The sequence below is a fragment of the Crocodylus porosus genome, unplaced genomic scaffold (genome assembly GCF_001723895.1).
Source record: "Crocodylus porosus isolate Cpor-Errol unplaced genomic scaffold, CroPor_comp1, whole genome shotgun sequence".
Taxonomy (NCBI): domain Eukaryota; kingdom Metazoa; phylum Chordata; order Crocodylia; family Crocodylidae; genus Crocodylus; species Crocodylus porosus.
The window spans coordinates 21,688,812-21,709,660 of NW_017728943.1; the positions used below are offsets into that span (position 1 = coordinate 21,688,812).

At 43.7% G+C, this 20,849-nt stretch overlaps 1 protein-coding gene across 10 annotated transcripts in view; it reads left to right on the plus strand.

Moving 5' to 3' along the window:
- ZNF384 (zinc finger protein 384) overlaps positions 1-20,849 on the plus strand; it is a 34,435-nt gene that overhangs the window by 4,589 nt on the left and 8,997 nt on the right. For 6 of the 10 annotated variants that reach the window (XM_019548920.1, XM_019548924.1, XM_019548925.1 and 3 more), the window contains 7 exons: positions 1,369-1,439; positions 1,593-1,833; positions 2,179-2,509; positions 17,943-18,167; positions 18,805-18,987; positions 19,795-19,873; positions 20,600-20,758. In XM_019548920.1, coding sequence (XP_019404465.1) covers positions 1,369-1,439; positions 1,593-1,833; positions 2,179-2,509; positions 17,943-18,167; positions 18,805-18,987; positions 19,795-19,873; positions 20,600-20,758 — 1,289 coding nt within the window. Of the gene's footprint in view, positions 1-1,368; positions 1,440-1,592; positions 1,834-2,178; positions 2,510-17,942; positions 18,168-18,804; positions 18,988-19,794; positions 19,874-20,599; positions 20,759-20,849 lie in introns of those variants that run through there. The other 4 variants (XM_019548927.1, XM_019548926.1, XM_019548928.1 and 1 more) reach the window with 3 other exon arrangements.

The window sequence follows — 20,849 nt, forward strand, 5'->3', positions numbered from 1 at the left end:
GGAGGTGCTACTTCACGGTCAGGGCGGCTAGGATCTGGAACCAACTTCCAAGAGAAGTGGTGCTGGCTCCTACCCTGGGGGTCTTTAAGCAGAGACTAGATGTATAGCTTGCTGGGTCTTTTGACCCCAGTACTCTTTTGTGCCGTGGCAGGGGATCGGACTCTGTCTGCTCAGGTCCCTTCCGACCCTAGAAACTATGAAACCTACGTACTTTCCTGAGCCATAAGCACCTTGCTTTGCATATTGGATTTTCTCCAAGCATAGCTTTTATTGTACGGAGTTTAACTGTCACTTGTTATATATGTAAATGAATGTTGTCAGCCTTCACTCTCATCATGACTTTTGTATTGGGATGTCTTTAGTTTTTTTAAATAGCAGTCTTCATTGCCTGTGAAACCAGTAACTAAGCATATTGCCTTAGGGAGTGGATTCCATGTTAGATTGCACAATGTTTTAGGTCCCCTGAAATTGCTGTGTCAGCAGAGGTTGAGCTTCTCCCATCTTCAGAGGGCTGTCTTTTGATTTCTTGCTGATCCTCAGATTGGATGGAGAGTTGGGATTGAGTGACAGTGACTTGTGGAGAAGACAAGGTTCTTGTACGGTTCTGTGTCAAACATGAATGAAGTAGGGAGCTTAGAATCAGGTTGCCTGGGTTCTTTCCTCAGTGCTGAGAGTCAGCTACATCAGGAAAGTTAGAATCTCTTAAGTTCTGTTTTCAGCTTTCTCATGGGAGTTGATTTCAGGTGGCTATAGCAGCGGGAGGCAGGAAGCTGGGAGTCCTAGATTATATTTCTTGATCTGATGCTGGTTCTCTGTTATCTTGGGCAATTCTGTTTTCCTCTTTTTGCCTGTCTTTCCCCATGTGTAATACCCTGCTAACATCCGCTTGCTGTTTATGGTCCCTAGTGTTGTATGAACAGTGATAGGCAGTATCTGGAATTCTTACCAATTAGGGGTTGAGTTGTAGCTGATGTTGATGAAAATGTTTGTTTCCATGTGTGGAGGGTCACAGCTTCAGAAGCATAGCTCCTCACTCCATCACACTCCCCCCTACACTCAGGTGATGACTTGGGAATATTGGCTATCCTTTGGAAAGGGAGAGTTAGTCATCTTCTGGGTGGAGGTCTATAAGTGTCAAGCTTTTAGGAGGTAGTTAATGGTCCCAGGCCTGTGGGAGTGGTGAGCAGCAGACTTGTTCCCTGGTGGGGCAAAAGGATCAGAAGAGGAGCTCTTAATAAGAAAGGGGAGAGATCCCAGAGAGCTGTCACAGCTTTAGTCTGTGTCTCTGAGTCTCTCTGGGTTTAATGTTCCTCTTTTTGTGTGTGTGTGTATGTGTGTGTGTCTTTCCGCCTTCCCCCCCATGCCCAGCTAGGATGGAAGAATCTCACTTCAACTCGTCTCCGTACTTCTGGCCAACTGTGCCCACAGTCTCAGGACAGGTAAGAGCTTTGTCTTTCAATATGGCCTATCGGTCTTGATTTTTTGCTGGAAATTCACCTGCAGTGAGCGTTTCCGCCCCTCTTCTTAATTATGCTGCTGGGAGAGGCCAACTCTGGGGTGTTCTGAAATAATTCTGTTCCTCACCTATTTAGATTGAAAACACCATGTTCATTAACAAGATGAAGGAACAACTATTGCCCGCAGAGAAGGGCTGCAGCCTGGCTCCCCCCCACTACCCAACCCTGCTGACAGTGCCCACATCTGTGGCTCTATCCACTGGCATCTCCATGGACTCAGACACCAAGCCAGAGCAGCTGACCCCACACAGCCAGGCCCCTGTGACTCAGAACATCACTGTGGTGCCAGTACAGTCTGCTGGGCTCATGACAGCAGGTAAGGGGGCACCAGAGGCTTCTGAAAGAATGGGAGGGTGACTCCATTGTCTGAAGGGGATGAAGTAGATAGGTCCTGAAAATTCTCAGGATCCAGTAGATTAATCCTGATCCTTGAAGTGATGGGTGTCACAAGGGATTCTCACCATATTGCTTGTTATGATGCCTATTTGACCGCTGGTAACAGAGGGTGGGGGAGGATTTGGGAGGGTAGCCCTACTTCCTTGTGGATCAGGGTTTTATGGGTTGATTTTGAGCTCCTGTTTTTGGAACACAGGAGTTGAGAAGGTTGGATGTCTTTTAGAAGGATGGATGTTTGACTTCACCCACTTTACTCTCCCTACAGGTCCTGGTCTGGTGATCACCTCTCCCTCGGGTTCCCTGGTGACCACAGCTGCCTCTGCCCAAACCTTCCCCATCTCAGCTCCCATGATTGTCTCCGCACTGCCTCATGGCTCCCAGGCTGCCCTCCAGGTTGTACCTGATCTGTCCAAGAAAGGGACTGCTGCCCTCTCTGAAGGGGGTGGGGGTGGAGGGGGTGGGGCAGTTGCCCCCAAACCTCCCCGGGGTCGCAAGAAGAAGCGATTGCAGGAGTCGGGGCTGCCAGAGATGAGTGACCCATTCGTGCTATCAAACGAGGACGATGAGGACCAGCACAAGGATGGCAAGACATACAGGTGGGGAGCAGGGCTTAACTGTGGCTGTAATACAGTGTGGGGTTGGGGGTCTTGGTGCTCTACCCTTCATAAATAATTTGGGCCAGAGGTGGACTGTACTTCCTTTTCAGGAGCTTCCATGTGTGTGAAGTTTTCAGCTGCAGAATGAATTTGGATTTTTCTTTTCCTTTTTTTAGTTTACTCTATCAGCAGAAATTTAAAAATATGGTTAATCCACCTGTAAAGATTTCAGTGCATGTTCCTGAACCTTCAGGAAATAGGTTATCCTGTGACACTGCTGCTGAGGCAGCTAGTGACTAGGGCAGGGGTGGGCAAAGTCTGCTTCACTGAGGGATTTTGCAGGGGCATGCAGGCAGTGGATCACAGCTCTGCCCTGGGCTCCAGCCCTGTGTTGTTACTGCCCCATGATTCTGGGGTCTCCATGGATACCAGCCAGGAGTGGTGCAGGCAGGGCATGCAGCGTGGCAGGGGAGATGGGTGGGCAGGGAGCTGTGTCCTTGGCTGGGGTCAGGATCTTAGAGTGGTGACAGCATGAGGCCTAGACCCGGGCCTGGGGCAGAGCCACAATCCAGTGCCTGTACGCCCCTGCCCATGAAACCTGCATGTATCACAGGGCCATCCAGGCAGCAGATTGTGGCTCAGCCCCGGCCTCATGCTATCACTGCCCTGGGAACCCATCCCATGATTCCACCTTGCTCGCCCATTCTGAACATTATTCCCTGCCTGCCTGCAGGCCACATAAGGAGTTTTTGTGAGCTGTTGTGCAGGAGGAAGAGGGTGCTGCTGACCCAGCCCACAGCAACTCAGCAAAACTCCTCACTTGGCTCACAGGCCCAAATAATTTCCCACCCCTGGACTAGGGGCTAATGATACTGAACCTCCCTGCTGCTGTTGTAGTGGTGAAGTGTATGTGGTATACTGCAAGATGCACTATTACCTGTTGCCCACTGGGGAGCTTCAGGTTTGGGAGCTGCAGTGCATCTGACAGCCTCTGGAGAGGAGCTCCTGGGTAAGCAGCATAGAGGTTAGAGACAGAAGAGGAAGGAGCCACAGAGCAATAAACTTCCATGGGCTGGTTTCTGGTCATGTGCATATTTCCTCTGCTGCTATTTTACCAAGCCCAGCAAAATAAGGCTATTTGAGCTAAGTGTTTAGGTGTTCTAGCATGTGAGGGGAAAGACCTTATGCTCTTAATGTCAGAAGAATGTGTTGAGTTTAAAGGTCAGCAGTAGAAAAAGGGAGAAGTGTAGTAGGAAGAGAAGTCCTCAGGCAAGGGGATACGGCATGTAGAAATGTCCAAAAAGATGCGGGTTGGGTTGCATGGAGCCGAGAGAGGTCTGGAGAGTTTTGCCTGTGTGGGAATGGGGAATAAGGTGAATTGGGTTGTCGAGGGTATGTCGAATCAGTGCTAGTTAGACATGGGGGAGAGTCGGCTGGAAGTGAAGGATTAGCAGGAGGAGTAATAATTTCTTGCTTTGCCATTTACAGTTTGGTGTTGCTTTTCCTTCTGAAAACAGAAAAGTGGTAGGGGACAGAACTGGGGAGGTGATGCCCTTTTCTTTTGCCACTTCACCCTGCCAACTGTTCTGTATCCCTTATCAAAACAGTTCCATTTGCATTGTTCTAAACATGGGTTTCTTTACTGATAAACCATGCAGTAAGTTGTAACAACATTTAAGGTGTTTATGCAAAATAAATTGTTCATGTTAGGGGTTGCATCAGTTGAACTATATCAGGTTTTAAGCCTCTTTGAGTTTCTGAACTAGTGCAGTTAATTTGGGAGAAAATGTGTAGATCAGCCCTCGGACTCCCTGCCCAGTGTCCCAAGTTTTCACTTAGAAAATGTGTTTAACCTGCAAGGTAGGGGAAGGGGTGTTTTGCAAGGTAGGGAGTTTGCTGTTGTCATGTATTTTATGTCTCAGCCCTAACTCCACACTACTCACATTCTGGATCACTGATTCAGTTGTTTAAATGTCTCGTCATAGAGACTGCCCTTAACAGAGATCTAGAATTAAAGCTCTACCATGACTTTATTACAGGCTGTAGTTTGCTTCAGAGTTTGAAAAATGTCTCTAAAGTAGGTGGAGTGACTTGGCATAAACCTTCATGCACATTCAATTTAAAAGGCTTTTCCCACATGGGCTGTTTTTAAAATAATAATAATAATAAAGGAGAATCAGTTCAAACGAAGAAATAGATAATACAGGAAATGGGTGGGAGAAGACTAAAATGAGGTTTCTAGAAGGCTGGGTACCACAAGAGCAGTTATGCTTTGGAGAAATGGGGCTATGGGTGGGAGGAGCTCATGTCCCAAGAAAGGGGGCAGAGGAAGGGAAGAATGGAGAGGTACAAGGCAAAGAAACTGGTGGCTTGGGTAGGACAGACAGAAGATTGCACTAGCAAATTTCTCTGTGTTACTTTCTTTTCCAAGTTCCACTTCTATCCCTTTCCCCAAGGACTACCTGCCTGATCACAGGAATGAGTGTAGTAGTTCAGTGAGCCCCCTTTGACTTGTTAGAGCACTGCATGTCATCTGACTAGTCATGCACATTCATCAGACCCATGTTATTTCAGAAACAGAACCGTGCTCAAGAGAAGATTTTTCTCTGTCGATTCCTTAATTGTGGAGATGGAACAGCTGGGGAGTATCGGAGAGGTTGGAAAGCAAACATGGTTTGGGTCTTCTTTCTGTTAACAGAACAAGGAAAACCCCAAATTATTAAATAATTAGTGTTGTTCAGCTGATATTTATTTTGAACACAGATTTATGTCTATAGATTTGTGCTGATGTATTATCCAGCATATAACTTGCATGTTACATTTTCTTCCTTCATGCTTGAATATGTGACACTGTTTTTAGTAGCTTATATCTTTGTCAAATGATTTGGACTGGAATTTTAGAAAGAGAGCTTTAGCAAAACCAGTTCAGATTAGGGACAGCATTCTGCTTATGTTACCTCTTCTTGCCTTAATAGAAAAGATCAAGCACTTAATTTTATTGTTTATATTGCCATAACACATAGTACCCTTGTCAGGGACTAGGAACATCTTATGCTACTTGCTGTAACAAAACAAAGTGAGGTATGTCCCAGGGAGCTTATGATTAAAGTAAATCTAGGAGGGTAATGGGTCTAGAGCTAGGGACAACAAAGTTGCCTTCTAATGCAGTGGTTCTCAACTTTTTTTGCACCCAGAACCCATTGTAAACATTGATGACCAGTCCTAACCCAATAAATAGTTTAAAGTAGAAAACGCACAAGTATTTTGGCCCCAAAATACTTGTTACACACTAGAAGTGAAAGCAACTCAACAGTCTTTAATTTTTAAAGACAGAAATCAACAGGAAAACATTAACAGCAGTATCAGCATGTGGCTCTCCATTACTCCCAAGTGACATTCATCATTGTGCAATTCAACAATGCAGATTGCTGGTGCCCCTCACTCCCGACACACAAATCTGTGGTGGGGGACACCTTCCCCCCTCTCCATACCTCCCAGTATATTGCCTGTGCACCCTGTGCCCCCGTAGACTTACCTGCAGGGAGCTTCAGGAGCTACTTTCCACGCTGTCTGGCTGCCATGTGCACATGCGCATGCATACATGCATGTGGTGCCTGCTGCCTAATTGCCCTCCTCCCACTCCCCAGCCCCAAGCAGCCCCTTGCTCCTTTAAAGAAGAAAATCTGTGGTTTTCCATTTTTTTTCTGGTAATGTTTGTGACCCTTTCATCCACTTTTGGGTAACAACCCACAGGTTGAAAAATGCTGTTCTAATAGAAATCCATGTTTATCAGCCTCCAAAGATTCTCTTTGGGCTTGTCCAGAGCTATAGAAAAATGCTTGCTGAAAAAGTCTCTGAATTTCATATTCATTAAGCATGGTTCTTAGGCAGTTCTCTACAAGTGTCATGTAGAAGTGTTATCAAGATCCCACTTGGCTCGCTCACTTGCTGAAATTTCCAACTGTTTATGATCTGTTGTATGTGGGAGGGATTGGTAGAACTCTGTTATGGGGGCCTGACACTTCCCATTAAATTGTAGGGTTTTTTGTTTTGTTTTTTTAACATTGCTTACAGCTTTGCTGAGCTTTAACTATTTGGCTTAAGACTCTTCATTTTGATTGTCTGCCTTTAGTAGCTCTTTGGGGAGAAATATTACCCAAACCAGGTTGGCTGTTTGAGGCAAAGGAAAAATGTTTTTCAGTGTTAGAAAAGATCACCAAAACTTTTTAAACAGCCCTAGTATCCTCCTGCTTTGGATAGGCTTATGTTTCTTTGGTGTGGCTTCCATGTCAGGCATAGCTCTTTGTCATACATGCAAAAATTCACTTAAATTTAACCAAGTTCTAAGTGTTGCTGTGGGGGGGTGGAATCTGCTTGCACAGGTTCAGCAGAGCTTCTTTAAAAGTTTAGTGGTTAAAATCTGGGAGGATTATATTTTTGTTGAACAGCTTGGGGCTTTTGCAGCCTAGATGCCATCCTCTCAGAGCTCCTGTGCGTGAGTGGAGTCTGGATTAAGGGAAAGAAGAGGAGTGGGCTGGGACTCGATCAGGGCAGGAACAGAAACTAGAGTTGGTGGAGGAAGTTTGGATCTGGCTGAATAGGGGGACTGGGCCTGGGAATTGGGGGTGGGAAGAAAGACTAACTATTCATGCAGAGACTGGGAGCTGGTGAAAGATTTTTGAGGCTGGGACTGAGTAGTCACTTTACAGTGGGAAGAGATCTTAGCAGCAGAGATGTGGGTTTTCTGGAAAATTTTGAATTGGAAAATTTTCTAATACCCTAAATAGAACATGATCTGATTTAGCATGCTTATTTGACTTATTCAGAGATTGTTAGGGGCTGGAAGGGACATTGCAAATCATCGGATCCAACATGACCGCTGCCCAACACCCCCCCGCCCCCGGGCAGGAAGACAACTGGGGTTAGGTGACCCCAGCAAGGTTACTGTCTAGTCTCCTGTCTAGAAAGCCTCCAGGGTAGCTGAATGCACCACTTCTGGAGGGAATTTATTTCACAGTCTGGACACCCTGACTGTGAAGGAGTTTTTCCTGGTATTAAGGCTGAAGCGGCGTTCCAGGAGTTTGTATTCATTGGTCCTGGTCAACCCCAGGTGTGCCTTGGTGAACAATTGTTCACTGAGCTCCTGCTGCACTCCTTTGATATAATGGTAAGCCACTATCAAGTCCCCTCTCAACCTCCTCTTTAGTTTAAAGAGGCCCAGGTCCTCCTTCCTGCCTAGCAGGAGGTCGGACTCATTGATCTGTTGAGGTCCCTCCTGATCCTAGCATCTATGAATCTATGAAAAACTGTTGACGCTAATTTTAGCACACAGAAAGAACTGCACATAATCTGCCATGGTTGTCCACGTGTCTACTTCAACAGAGTTCAACTCTCTTCCACTGAGGTCATTGCAGCACCTCCAGTTTCACTGTCACTATCTGTAGAATCACTTGCACTGCTTATTAGTTCTATTTCAGAATCCGATTGAGGCAAACCTGATTCAGAACTACTTGAGCCACAGTCTCTTTCGCTAAAGGATGGCTTTACCAATGAGTCTATGGACAAGAGAAACTTATCATCACACTGCATCTTCTTTACTAATTGTGCTTCTGACTGATTCTCCAAAAGCAAGAGATTTTGAGAAATAGAAACAAATCCTTTAATATTTGACATGCAGCTTTCATGTTACTTGCATTATCAGTTACAAGGGCTTGTACTCTGGAGGAACCTGCACTTTCAATCTCTTCACTCAGTAATTTGACTGTGTATTCACTAGGGGTGCACTGATAGAGATTTTGGGGGCTGATACCAATAGCTGATATTTAAGGAGGCATATCAGCCGATGCTGATCCGGTAATTGCTTTTAGGAGTATTGGCTCAGGTGTTGCTAACGCAATGTTCAATAAAGGATTTCCTTATATATCAGTTCATCCATCTGATATCAGTCAGTGATTCTGCTTTACCAATCCTTTGAATAATCATTGTTAAGGGAGAATGTGATAAGTGATAACATGATGGTGACTTATATGATGGAGGAATTAGCTTGTAATGTTCCTTCCAGTATTGATTTTCAGTTATGGAAAGAGCTGTACCACTTGGAAATATAGCTTGAGCTAATGTCTCATCTGCTTTTTCTTGATCTTCTTTTGACGTTTTGTCCACAAAACTTGATAAAAAGCTTGATTGTCTTGACCAGCTACTCATGGTGGATCGTGTATCTGGTGACAGTTGATCTTGAAAGCGAGGATCCTGCTGCTTCTTCCCCCAGACCTGGCAGCTCAACACTTTCATTTTCCATTTTTTGCAAATCTGCTGTTTCACTGGAACTACCAAGTTCCTGCAACAAAAGGGGTGAAAAGATTTTTATTTTAACCTATTCTAGTCTGCCCTCATCCATCGGAAGGAGAAGCAGCAGGGAGTTTGCTTCCCCCCTCCCTGCCAGAAAGAACACTCTGCTGCTCTACTTCTGCTCAGTTTCCCTGGGACTGCAGAGCAAAAGGGAAGTATAGTCTGACCTCTGCTATCAGCCAGAGGAGTAAGCTCGCTCTGCTGGGTTGAAATAGTTAACTATTTATCTGTTATGTAATTTTTAAAAATATATTGTTAAGCCTAAGCCACTTTGGGTGCTTAATGCAAGCAGAAAAGCAGGATACAAATATTTTAAATAAATGAATAATAGTCCAGAGTTGCATTAACAACTTTTCAAATTCTAATGTTTTTAAAACTATTAGGTGCTAGTCTATATTGTGTGTTGTTTAGCCTAGTAATTTGTTTACTTACATAGGATTCCTGAAGTAGACTTTTTCTCAGATGATGCTGTTCCACCACTTCATTGTATTAGCTTTCTGTATATGGCTTGTACTCTTTCAGGACAGTTTGTACGTGTTATTAAATGTTTCTTTATTTTTGTTGTATTGTTAGCATACTCCTGCCCGCAACATTTACATCTATCAACTTTCTTCCTTCCTTCAGTGGCTTGAACTTCGCTATAATGATGCCACAAACTAGGTTGTTTTTTCTTCTGATTAGGCATTATTATGACTACTTCAAACTGAAAGCACTAAAAAACTAACAAATCTTATGCAAACAGTTCCAACTTCCCCAACTCTAGAAAAGAAATGAGACACTGCTCTGTGTTTGCTGAACTGAAAGTGAAACAAAAAATAATCACAGTTTTAGTTTTGCTTTTGCTTTCACTTGCAGTCTGAGATGAAATAAGAATTTTAACTTTGGTTTTGATTTAACTTGCACAGCCAACTACGTAAATTCATAACTTGATTTGGATTATAATGTGAGTGTATTTACCCTCTTGTTTACAAATCAATAAAACATATATGTACTCTCTCACATACTTCCTAGGGATAATCACCTGAAAAACTTTAATTACACCTTTGAAACTGCCAAGCTTGCCCAATATTGTATTGGCATCCATTCATTGTCACTAATGAATTTTATGAAACAATGAATTTTTAGAAATGGAAAATTTCCCATGGAAAAACATAGCACTGGAAAAATTTTTGCCCTACATCTCTGCTTAGCAGTAGAAAAGCTGAAAACTAGTGTGGTTAAAAGGTGACCGTTCTAATGGGGGACTAGAATGTGAGAAGATAATTGGGTCTAGCTCAGTGAGGAATCACATAGTGGGGAGACTGAGACAAGGAGCTGATCTATGGGGAGAACAACTACAGAAGAGATCAATGGAATGAGTATCTATCTGGGAGACAATAGGGTCCGTTGGGTAAAGAGACTGCGACTGGGAGTGAAACTTGAAATAGGGGAGGAGGCTGGATTTTTGGACAGCACTCAGTGAATGAGTAAATGAGGACAGGGAACTAGGATAGACTAAAGGGAATGGGCAGAAGTGGTCAAGCTTGGGAAGAAACCAGCTGATACACAAGTTCTCAAAGCCTGGAATGAAATTCAAGATGCCCAGACCTCATTCTTTTGCTGTCAGGAAATATCTCTGTAGCGCATTAGTAGAGTGTCTTCTCCCTGCAGTATTGTTGCACAGTGGATGGCTTACTGTTGCATTACTTTGTTATTGGTTATTTAGGCAAAGGTTTGTGCGGGGCTATAAATGTTATGGAAGACCAATCTGAGTGCGAGTTGATGTCATATGCTTGAATTTACTTTAACACAAAAATATTTAAAAAGTGGAAAGTCAAGCATTCTGAAGTCAGGAAATGTCAGAATTCAAGTTGCTTGTGCAACCTTAAATTGGTCCTATCTTGCATATATGGTACAGGCAGGACAGCATTTAATTGCAATATATGTATAATTTTTACAGTACCTCTCATTTGTTGCACAGGATGAGTAAGCTCTGGGACGAATTGGGGCTGTGTAGTGAAATAGGCTATTAAAGTCTTTCCTCACTATTTCTAGAATTTGGATAGGACTTAATGAATAAGGCAGGGGGTTATAGGGAGAGAAAGGAAGGTCTGACTAAGGCCTTTGAATGCTGCTGTGTAGAATTTGATTCTTTTCCTGCCTCTGTCAGAATGTTTATGTTGTACCAGTTAAGGCACTTAAACTAATCCTTTCACATATGGCCATTAATTGCGTGTTCCTCCATGCGGAAACTGAGGTCTGACTTGCAGAAGTGTTAAGTACTCACAGCTGCAGAATGCACTCCATAGGAACTGACTTCATATATACATGAACATAGACAATACTAAGTACTCTGGGACAAAAAACAGGTCTGGGCATCTCTGATTGGGTGCTCAAAATTAGTGGGTATTTCTGATTTTAGTTTCTCTGTTCCTTAGTTCCCCATCTGTAAAATGGGAATAAAATTCCATCATCTCACAAGGACATTGTGAAGTGAAATTAATCATTGCGAACCACTTGGACACTATACTGATGTGTACCATAGAAAAGCCCATGAGGCAATGAATAATTCTGTTTGCAGAGAGGGTTTGAATCTTGTGTGGTTTGCAGGGCCTGGGGCCATGCATTGAATGGGAAGGATAAAGCACATTATTGAATAGTGGTTTAGCCGGAGTACTGTCCATTTGTGCAGTGAAATGAGTTTTTTCCAATGGAAAAAACAATACGTGATTGGCTAAGACCATTGTACTATATAAACATGGAGACAAGGTAACTTTGATTTGCCAGCTGTTTGCATGCATGACTTTGTAACATTAATGGCCTTTTAATAAGGGGTTTGCATAGAATTAACCTATCCATGAACATCTAGTTGCACGTTGTTGCCTTTGCTTGTTCTTGGAGGAAGGAAAAGATGTGTCCCTAGTCACTAGTACTTAAAGCCTGAACTGGTTGACTTAGTACTGCATGGCGTTCTAATTAAAAAGTGAATACCATGTAAAAGCAATGAAGCATACCTTAGATTGGGTAAAGACTGGTAAAGTGACAGATTTTTAAAAATAGTTTTCATGGGGACACTAATCACTGGATGGAGGTGTGTCTGGTGGAGTTCCTCAGGGACTAGTTGTAGGTATCGTGTTTTGCATTGTTGTTTTTATCAGAGTTTTGAAAGTCATAAAATCACATCCACAGATGATTTTCCCCTCTATATTTTTAGTTATGTCAGTATTTGTCCTGTAAATGTTGTCAGCAGCCTGGATTGCTTGGTAGGCTAGACCCATAAAGCGTAAGCGATTTCAGCGCAGTCATATGAAGAGTGAAACATCTAAGAAGATCTACAAGTCATGCCTATGCATGGGGAGCAGTATCCTGGAAAACAGTGACTTAGAAAAGGATTCAGGGACTGTGTGACAAGTAACTATAATGAGCTCCCAGACAGGGTTGTAGGAGAATGAGTCATCACAACCCTTGGATGTCTAAACAGAAGAAATGATTAGAAGAGGGGGGATTTTAATGCACTGATGAGACTGCTAAAATCCTGTATGCATTTCTAATGTTAACATTTGAAAAAGTTGTTGGAAAAATTGACAGGAAGCAGTAAGGACTTATAATTTAAGGGCTGAAAAAATGCCTTATAGTAAAGGTCTTAAACTAAACAGATTGAGCTCTTTTTTCAAAAGAAGTTTGAGAGGTGACTTGTTCAAAGTGTGTAAGAATTATCAGAAAGGAGAAAAGGCTGGGTACTAAAAAGTTTCTCTCTCTTCCTGAGAGTCAGAAGAAGCCATGGCTGGAAATGAAAACTAGACAAGCTGGAATTAAAAATAAGGTACAGACTCTTAGAGTGATCAGCCATTGGAACAAACTACCTTTCTTTAGTGGATTCTGAATGCCTTGATGTTTTCCAGTCAAGGTAGGTCATAGAATATCATCAGCTACCGTGATGTCATTCAGGAAGCCAGACTAGATGATTTAATTATTGTTCCCAGCCTTAAATATATAAACTGCCTCTGGAGTGTAGCATTTCTCATGGTTTCCTGTATGCCAAAATCCAGATGTTCCCCTACTCATTTCCTAAAGTCTGCAGCTTTCTTCATGTTCACCTCTACATGACAGGAATGTAAATATCTGCAGAACACTAAAAAGACAGGGTCTCTTTCCCGTATAATTTTAAATACAATATGTCTCATGAGTAAAGGATGGTAGTGTGGTTAGTGCTGCTTGCACCTGTTTAGTTCTTTGCCTGCCAAGCCCCTCTTGTGTTTAGTTACTACCTTTAAAGCTGAATTGTAGCACTTTACAATTGGAGCTTGGTCCTGATGTCTTTTGAGCTTTTCTAGGTCAAGAGATGCAGGGAAACTCATGAAGATCACATCAATTTCAAATGTCTGTCACAAACAGAGTTCTGACTAACAGTCCAGACTGGTAGTTAATTGTACTTTGTATGGCTTTCCAACAAATCGAGTAGTAGCAGTCACCAGTCACTTTTTGGAAATTTGGGAAGCTGATGCCACATTATTTCTCTGAGCCATATCTGTAAAATCAGATGGTGCTGTGGGATTGGGGAAAGGGGACTAGAGGCAGGGCTACTTAAGAATCCATATAGATGAAGTACTCTGATACGGGACTGAAAAGCAAAATGTGTTGACTCTCAAAAACTGAGAACTTAAAATTTTATAATCTTAGCCCCACTTCATTCATCTTTTGCAAATAATTTTCAAGCTTGGGAGAAGTGTGTGTGAGAGAGATTAACACCAAGATAAAGCAATTAGTTGACATTTTAATCTTCCTTTTGTTGAGTGGCTCAGGGAACTTCCAGTATTCTACAGCCATCTTAACTTAGCTTACATCCTGGTTGAACCAGGGTAACATAGTGCTTTTAAGATGTCTGGCATTGGGGAATACACTTGGATGTCAGTAGAAAAGGATTAAAATGTTTGTCCTGTTCTGTGACTGGTGAGAAGATCATTTTGGATGCTGAGAGTGTCACTGGCATGTTAAAGTAATTGAGACAATGCTAGTGTTGCTGCCTGGTCAGGAAGGTGAAGTGCAGAACTGTCTGAGACCTTGTCAAGCTACCTAGATACAAAAATGACTGGAGGTGAGTGAGATCACAAGCTGGTTATGAGAGAAGTATGTAAATATGTTGTTATGTATATAAGTAAGATAAACTTGCAGTATAATAGTGCTGATACTGTGAGCTCATTGTCATGGATAGGCATAACATTCAATCCTGACTTTCAGTTAAGTGGTTGAGAAGATAGCAGAAATTTGTTGAAGCTACCTTGATTTTACATTTCCATACTTCCCAGTTTTGTTTTAAAATTCTGACTTACTCTTAAACTGCAATGCCTCTATTGTCATTAAATCTTAGCTTATACATATATGTCTGAGGGGCATTGTTATCATATAGAGGTGAACATGAAGAAAGCTGTAGACTTCTGCAGCTTTCATGGTAGGTGCTGTGACATACTCCATCTCTGAGAGTCAGGTTAATCCTGACTCATGCCTTGAAATTGGATCTGGCAACTCCACTACTGAATTCTTGGGTAACCTTTGGTGAGTCACTTCAACTCCTTTTGTTTCTCAGACTGTCTCAGAAGGATGCTGCTGACCTGTGTATAAATCTTTTTACTTCTATAGATGAAAAGCTGCCAAGTCAGAACAACCTCTGTGTGGCCTTGGGCCTTGCTGAGCAAAGCAGAATAAAGTAGAAGTGGAGTTTCTGAGCCAAATTGCTTTTCATAATAGTTGGTGCAGAAAGGTCAGAAAAATATTCATAAAGCAAAATATCCTTCTATCTTCCAGACTAGCTAATTCTGTACATTTTCCCCCAAGCTCCTGTTCAAGCCAAGGATCATGTCCAAATTTCCACTTTGTGTTACAGTAGTTTACAATTATAAAAAAAAAAAATGAAATGCTCAGTTATGGTGGGAATGCCTCTATAATAGATCCAGTTACAACTTTTTGTTTTAAATAACTTGGGGCCTAGTTTTACAAATAGAAAATGCCTTAGACATTTAAACAAGAAATTTGCTAAAGAACCCAAAGAACTATGCAGTAGACAGCATTCTACTTTACTGTTTTGCTAAGAAGCTGGGGCAAATACAAAGCTTTTTCTGGACTTTCAGGGTGATAATAGGCCTGTTAGCATTAATCTACAGTTGTAAAGAGTAAATCTGAGCAGGCATTCTAGATGGCCTTTCTTCCAGATATATACAGTTAGTAGAAGGGATATTAGAATTGATGCTGTCACAAGATTCACAATTTTTAGGGGCCAGAAGGGATCATCCTGCTTAACCGCATGTATAAGACAGGCCAGAGAACCTCACTGAATGATTACTATAGCAAACCCTGTAATGTGCCTTTGAGCAGCTTTCAAGGGCCAGATCTTCAAGAGGAAGCAACTAGCTGCTGAGAATCTGGCCTCCAGTCTGGATTTAGACCTATTGTGGCAGGGGATCCACCACAATATTCTGTATGTTATTCCAGCTATTAGTAACCTCATTATGGGCAACTTGTCTTGCTTCCACTTTAGTTTTTTGAGCTTCTACTTGAAATCATTGGATCTTGTCATATCTTTGACTACTGAATTAAAGGATCCTCTGCTATCTAATGTTTTCTCCCCATGTAAGTATCTGATGACTCTTGATCTTCCCTTACAAGCAAGCTAAATAGATTAGATTCTCTAAGTTTCTTACCATTTTACATTTCCCAGACATATGTTCATCATAATTTTGAAGTGTTCCAACATCATTGTTCTTTATAAAGGCAATACCTACTTTGGCCTCATTTCCATACTAAAGCTTTCATTAGTCACTTCAGACCATCTAACCATAATGTTGCACTCTAGTAGCTTGTGCTTTAATTTAAGAAGGATTCCAACTTTAGAAGAGTTAAGTTCTGGAATTGTAATAATAGACGGAAACATGATTAGCTAATATGGACCTTAAAAAGTTTATGAATAAGATTATGCAATGTAATTACCTGCAATTACAGGCTAATTGCGGTAACTTCTTGATGCCAAGGGTTCTTCCAGTTTGGTGTGTAGCTGAAAGTGTGTGTATGTGTGTGGGGGGGGGTGTTGTTTTGTTTTTTGGGTTTTTTTTCGTTCCTCTCCCCAAGCATCACTGCTTTCAAGGAAAAATCCCCTATTTTTAAGTACCACTCAAATACATGTGTCTAAGTTTTGGTATGAAACTTTCTCGAAAAAAGGGGAAAATTGGACGAAGTAAGTGACAGTATTTGAGTCAATTGAGCTTTTGGCTTTTTAGAATCCTGCTAGTACTTTTGGATGCTCGTAGTTCTGCAACTGTCGACGCTTGGAACTTCCTCTATGTTGTTCCTGAAGAGGAGAGTTTAAGCTTGGGTCTATGAGGATTTATGTAACTCCTAAATAGGCTTTTGTGATTAAGACAGGTACACTCAGGCAATGTGTGTTCCAGATGAATGTATATTATTTAAGCCCATACTTTATGACATATGCATTATAGTAGGGTTTGGAATAAAAGTTGGAGGGAGAAAGAGAGAGGGTGAATGGGGATATGACTGAAAATGAGCTAGTCATGAAAAGGAAAGACCTCTGAACCGTGGGTAAGCATCTGTATTTGGGAATTGGGGCGTCCAACAACTGGACTTCAACTGGAGGCGATGCTTAGTAGCCTGTGGAAGTGTCAGGTAGGTGTTGTGTAAATTTACGTATACATTACATATACTAATCAAACTATTGCACATTATATACAGGGTACATGACTCCAGTATGGGAGCTGTAACATACAGAAGGAAAGCATTTTTTTTTTTTTGAGTCAGGAGTTGGGGGGAGAAGGGGAAAGGACTTCATATGCAAAAGTATGAGATGACCAGGAGGAATGGGATCAGATTTTTTTGTGGGGAGTCCTGTTACTGAGCATTCTTAAACATTTTTAAAATATAAGGAAATTTCCAGACAGGGAAGTGGTCAACCTTCAGTGAAAGATGAAAAAAGGTCAGCCAGTCTGTTAGCTGTATTTTGGAGCTCTTGGATATTAACCTTAAAGTTCTGAACACGAGTGCTAGAGATCCCACAAAACACTGAGGAGTCTACAGATTAACAAATAAAACCACAACAACCTTAACTCTGCCCTGTGGTGGTACTCTGAAGAAGATTCAAAGACTCAGACTTACCTTTCTATCATATCAGCAGTTACTAAAACTTTTGCTAACTTTAATTATGCAGTGGCAAAACCTCTTTTATAGCCATTTGCCAGTGTTGGAGAAGTGAAAGCTGGCAGGTAGCAGTGGCTGACAAGTCCCAATGGCTGATTAGTAGCAGACAGATGCCAGTCATTTTTTAATTTTTTTTGAAGGTTCCACCTGATACATATATGCCTTAACTTCATTCTAACTTGCGTCCAAATTCATAGAATGTTATAAAACTCAATAGTAATGTGAAAACAATAAAAACATAGGATGGTGAATCATTGCACTTGTTATGGAAGACGCATGTGAAACTACATCTGCAAGTAATGTTCAGTGCTTCTCATTTTTAACATCCAGTTCAAGCTAGATAATACAGTGTTACAGGGTTAAGGTGGTTGTGATCTTAATTGCTGTTGCAGACTTTCCAGTACTCAGTGTTTAGTTTTTATGGTCAAATGGAACTTTAACCTGGGGTTTCTAGGATGATTTTTATGACCAAAATAAATAAGTCAGACAAAGCTCTGGTTTTTTTGGTCTAGGAATTATTTTTTCTGCTCCCTCCACATCTATCTTTTATTCCCTCAGAATATTTTGAAGGTTCTGTTCTGTCTCCCTTTTCTTATCTGTATGCCAAACCAAAATCTGGGAAGAGTCAAGGGCTTTAAGTTATTTAATTTATCTGGCCCAGAATATATTTGAGGCTCACTGTCTTAGGTCCCCCTCTCAGTCTTTTTTCCACTCTCTTCCTGGGATGGAAGGGCCTACAGCTGAACACAGTATCCCAGGAGAGGACTGCACAGCTACAGAGAAGGGGCTGCCCCCTCTCCACTCAAGAACTTGAGGCCTCACATATTGAGCACCTCACCTGATTGGTGTTGATGCATATTGGGGCCTGTCTCCATGTGATACTGTCTCTTCCCCTCACCCCGGTCAGGTGCCGGATGTGTTCGCTGACCTTCTACTCCAAGTCGGAGATGCAGATCCACTCCAAGTCCCATACGGAGACAAAGCCACACAAGTGTCCTCACTGCTCCAAGAGCTTCGCCAACAGCTCCTACCTGGCCCAGCACATTCGTATCCACTCAGGGGCCAAGCCCTACACGTGCAGCTACTGCCAGAAGGCCTTCCGCCAGCTCTCCCACCTGCAGCAGCACACACGGTAAGGGCCGGACGAGGCTGAGGGCCTTCCGAACTGCATGCCGCCGTCATCCCAGCATGCTGCAAACGCCCAGCAGTGGGGAGGCCACCTGGGGAGACTTCGCAGTTTCCCATAGCCTGCTCTTCCACACAGCAAATCAGCAGTTACGTTCCCCAGCTCCTGGGGCTTGTTGCTACTGACTATGGGGGATAAGTCAGGGCAACCTGCACCAAGGGGCATCTGTATAGAGGTGCTGTTTTCTGTGAGACTGTAGGGTTCATACTGTTAAAGGAAGTCTTGAGTAAGTGTAGGGTTCTCCATTTCCCCATCATCCCAACACAGCTCTGCTGAGCATCTCTGTCTTGACTTGTATCCCCTCTGCTATTCCAGTCATGGGCTTCCCACACACAGCTCTGCCAGTGCCCCTCAATCCAGACTGTACAACTCCTCTCTCTGGCCCCCCGGTGCAGATAGGCCTTCATCTCTCAAACTCCAGAGGAGTGCTGTTTGAGACCGAGTGGGTTCAGTCCACATCTGGAGTTCCTCTGTGTAGCCAGATAGTGTGGTACTGTCCCACCCCCTTTGTGCCCTCATTCCATCAGCACTAGCCAGATGGTGGTCGTGTCCAACTGCTGCTGCTCCTCCTCCTCTTCGGCAGGATCCACTCCAAGCTTCACACGGCGATTGTCAAGCCGCACAAGTGTCCTCACTGCTCCAAGAGTTTCGCCAACACCTCCTACCTGGCCCAGCACCTCCGCATCCACTCGGGGGCCAAGCCCTACAGCTGCCGCTACTGCCAGAAGGCCTTCCGCCAGCTCTCCCATCTGCAGCAGCACACACGGTAAGGGCCAGAGGAGGCTGGGGGCCTGGCCTGGCCCCCCCCGCCCCACACTGCCGGCATGTATCTGTGGAGCACACGCGCCGAGCATGCGGGGGGCGGGCAGGGGAGACGGCTGGCTGCATCCACAGGAGGACGCGGCCCAAGAGAGGATGGAGTGGAGGCTGCGCAGGAGACACTGACCACGTCAGGGCAGAGGTGGGCACGTGCTAGCCCTAGGAATCCTTGGTCATGCACCATGGGGAGCACAGAGAGAGAGATGAACATTGGCTGTAGGGCATCCCCGCCTGGCACTCTGCAGGCAGGGCACTGAGCCTGAGTGTGTGGAAGCTTTTCTGGCATTGCAGGGGGGTACAGATACAGACTTAGCTAATCTTAGTTGGATAATATGGAAGAGAGAATGTGTATGTACCCCTACTGAGGAGCATGTTGATCGTTCTATGGCTTTGTTGGTGTGGGCACAGAGATGCACACACCTTGATCGTGTGGGTCCAGAGGCTGAGGCAGAGTGCCTGTACCCACAGACTCCTAGCTCTTGCACAGGGCCCAGATATGAAGCTAGTCAGTTACTTCTGAGCTGTTCATACTTAACTCAATCAATATCTGAACTCGTTACCCTCCATATTTTCCCTACACTTTTTCTTCTCGTTTTGAGCACAAAAAATGGGTTTATGTCCCTCTTATCTGACCCAATTAATGTCTAGGTACAACTTCACACCCAACCCTGCTTGAATGGCTGTAGGATTTGGTCGGGGCATGAGGCTGTGATATCCTACTTACTGCTTCCCATTTGTGCTCTTCCTCTGGCAGCATCCACACCGGGGACCGACCTTACAAATGTGCTCACCCTGGGTGTGAAAAGGCTTTCACCCAGCTCTCCAACCTGCAGGTAAGGTTGCAAGCTCATCTGACTTGCTAGTGGGAGAAGTATGTGGAGGTATGTAGGATGAGACTCTTTTCCTCATAGTGAGGCACCTGTGGAGGTGGGTTTGGGAGAGCAAGGAACAGAATGGAGAAATGCAAGAAAGCTGCTCCAGATCCAGGGAATGTTTAGAGGAGGATTCTGTACTATTGAACATGTCGAGCCTTTTGAAATTATGTAAGCAGCATAAGAGTCATGCAGCATTTTTTTTTTCTTTTGGACTGCCAGCTGCTTTAATGGCATGAGCAAAAGGAGTGAGCAAAATGTTGAGAGTTTGTAGGAGATGCCAGTCAGTGTGGGGGAGAAAGAGGGACTGTAGACAGCAGGGAGAGCCCAGGACAGTTTGAAGAGCAACAGGAATTACCAGAAGGGAAAAGCAGAGCAGGTGGGAAAGAAAGGAAGAGGAGGAGGAGGAGTGAGATGGAAATGAAGAGGAGTAGAGCCTGCTTGATGTGGTAGATACGTCTCTTCTAGTACGATGAAAGCACTTGGAGAAAAGTAATGCCTGGTACAAGAGAGACTGGGGGAGTGGGATTAAGCAGGGATGAGAATGCCCCCGGAGGAAGGGACCCAGAGGCCTTGTTACTCAGGGCGCCAGGAACTAGGGACCTTAGGACCTGAGAAGTCATCTTCAGCTCTAACATCCAGTTCCTCCCACTTCCCTTCTTCCTCCACCCCTGCTTGTATCTGCAGTCCCACAGACGGCAGCACAACAAAGACAAGCCTTTCAAGTGCCACAACTGCCACCGTGCGTACACAGATGCTGCCTCCCTGGAGGTTCACCTGGCAACGCACACGGTGAAGCATGCCAAGGTCTATACCTGCTCCATTTGCAGCCGGGCCTACACCTCGGTGAGTATCACTGGGTAAGGGAGAGGGGTGCTAGAAATGTTCCCCAAGGTTGCAGGCTTTTTCTTCATCATGAGAGGGATGTCTGGAGTTC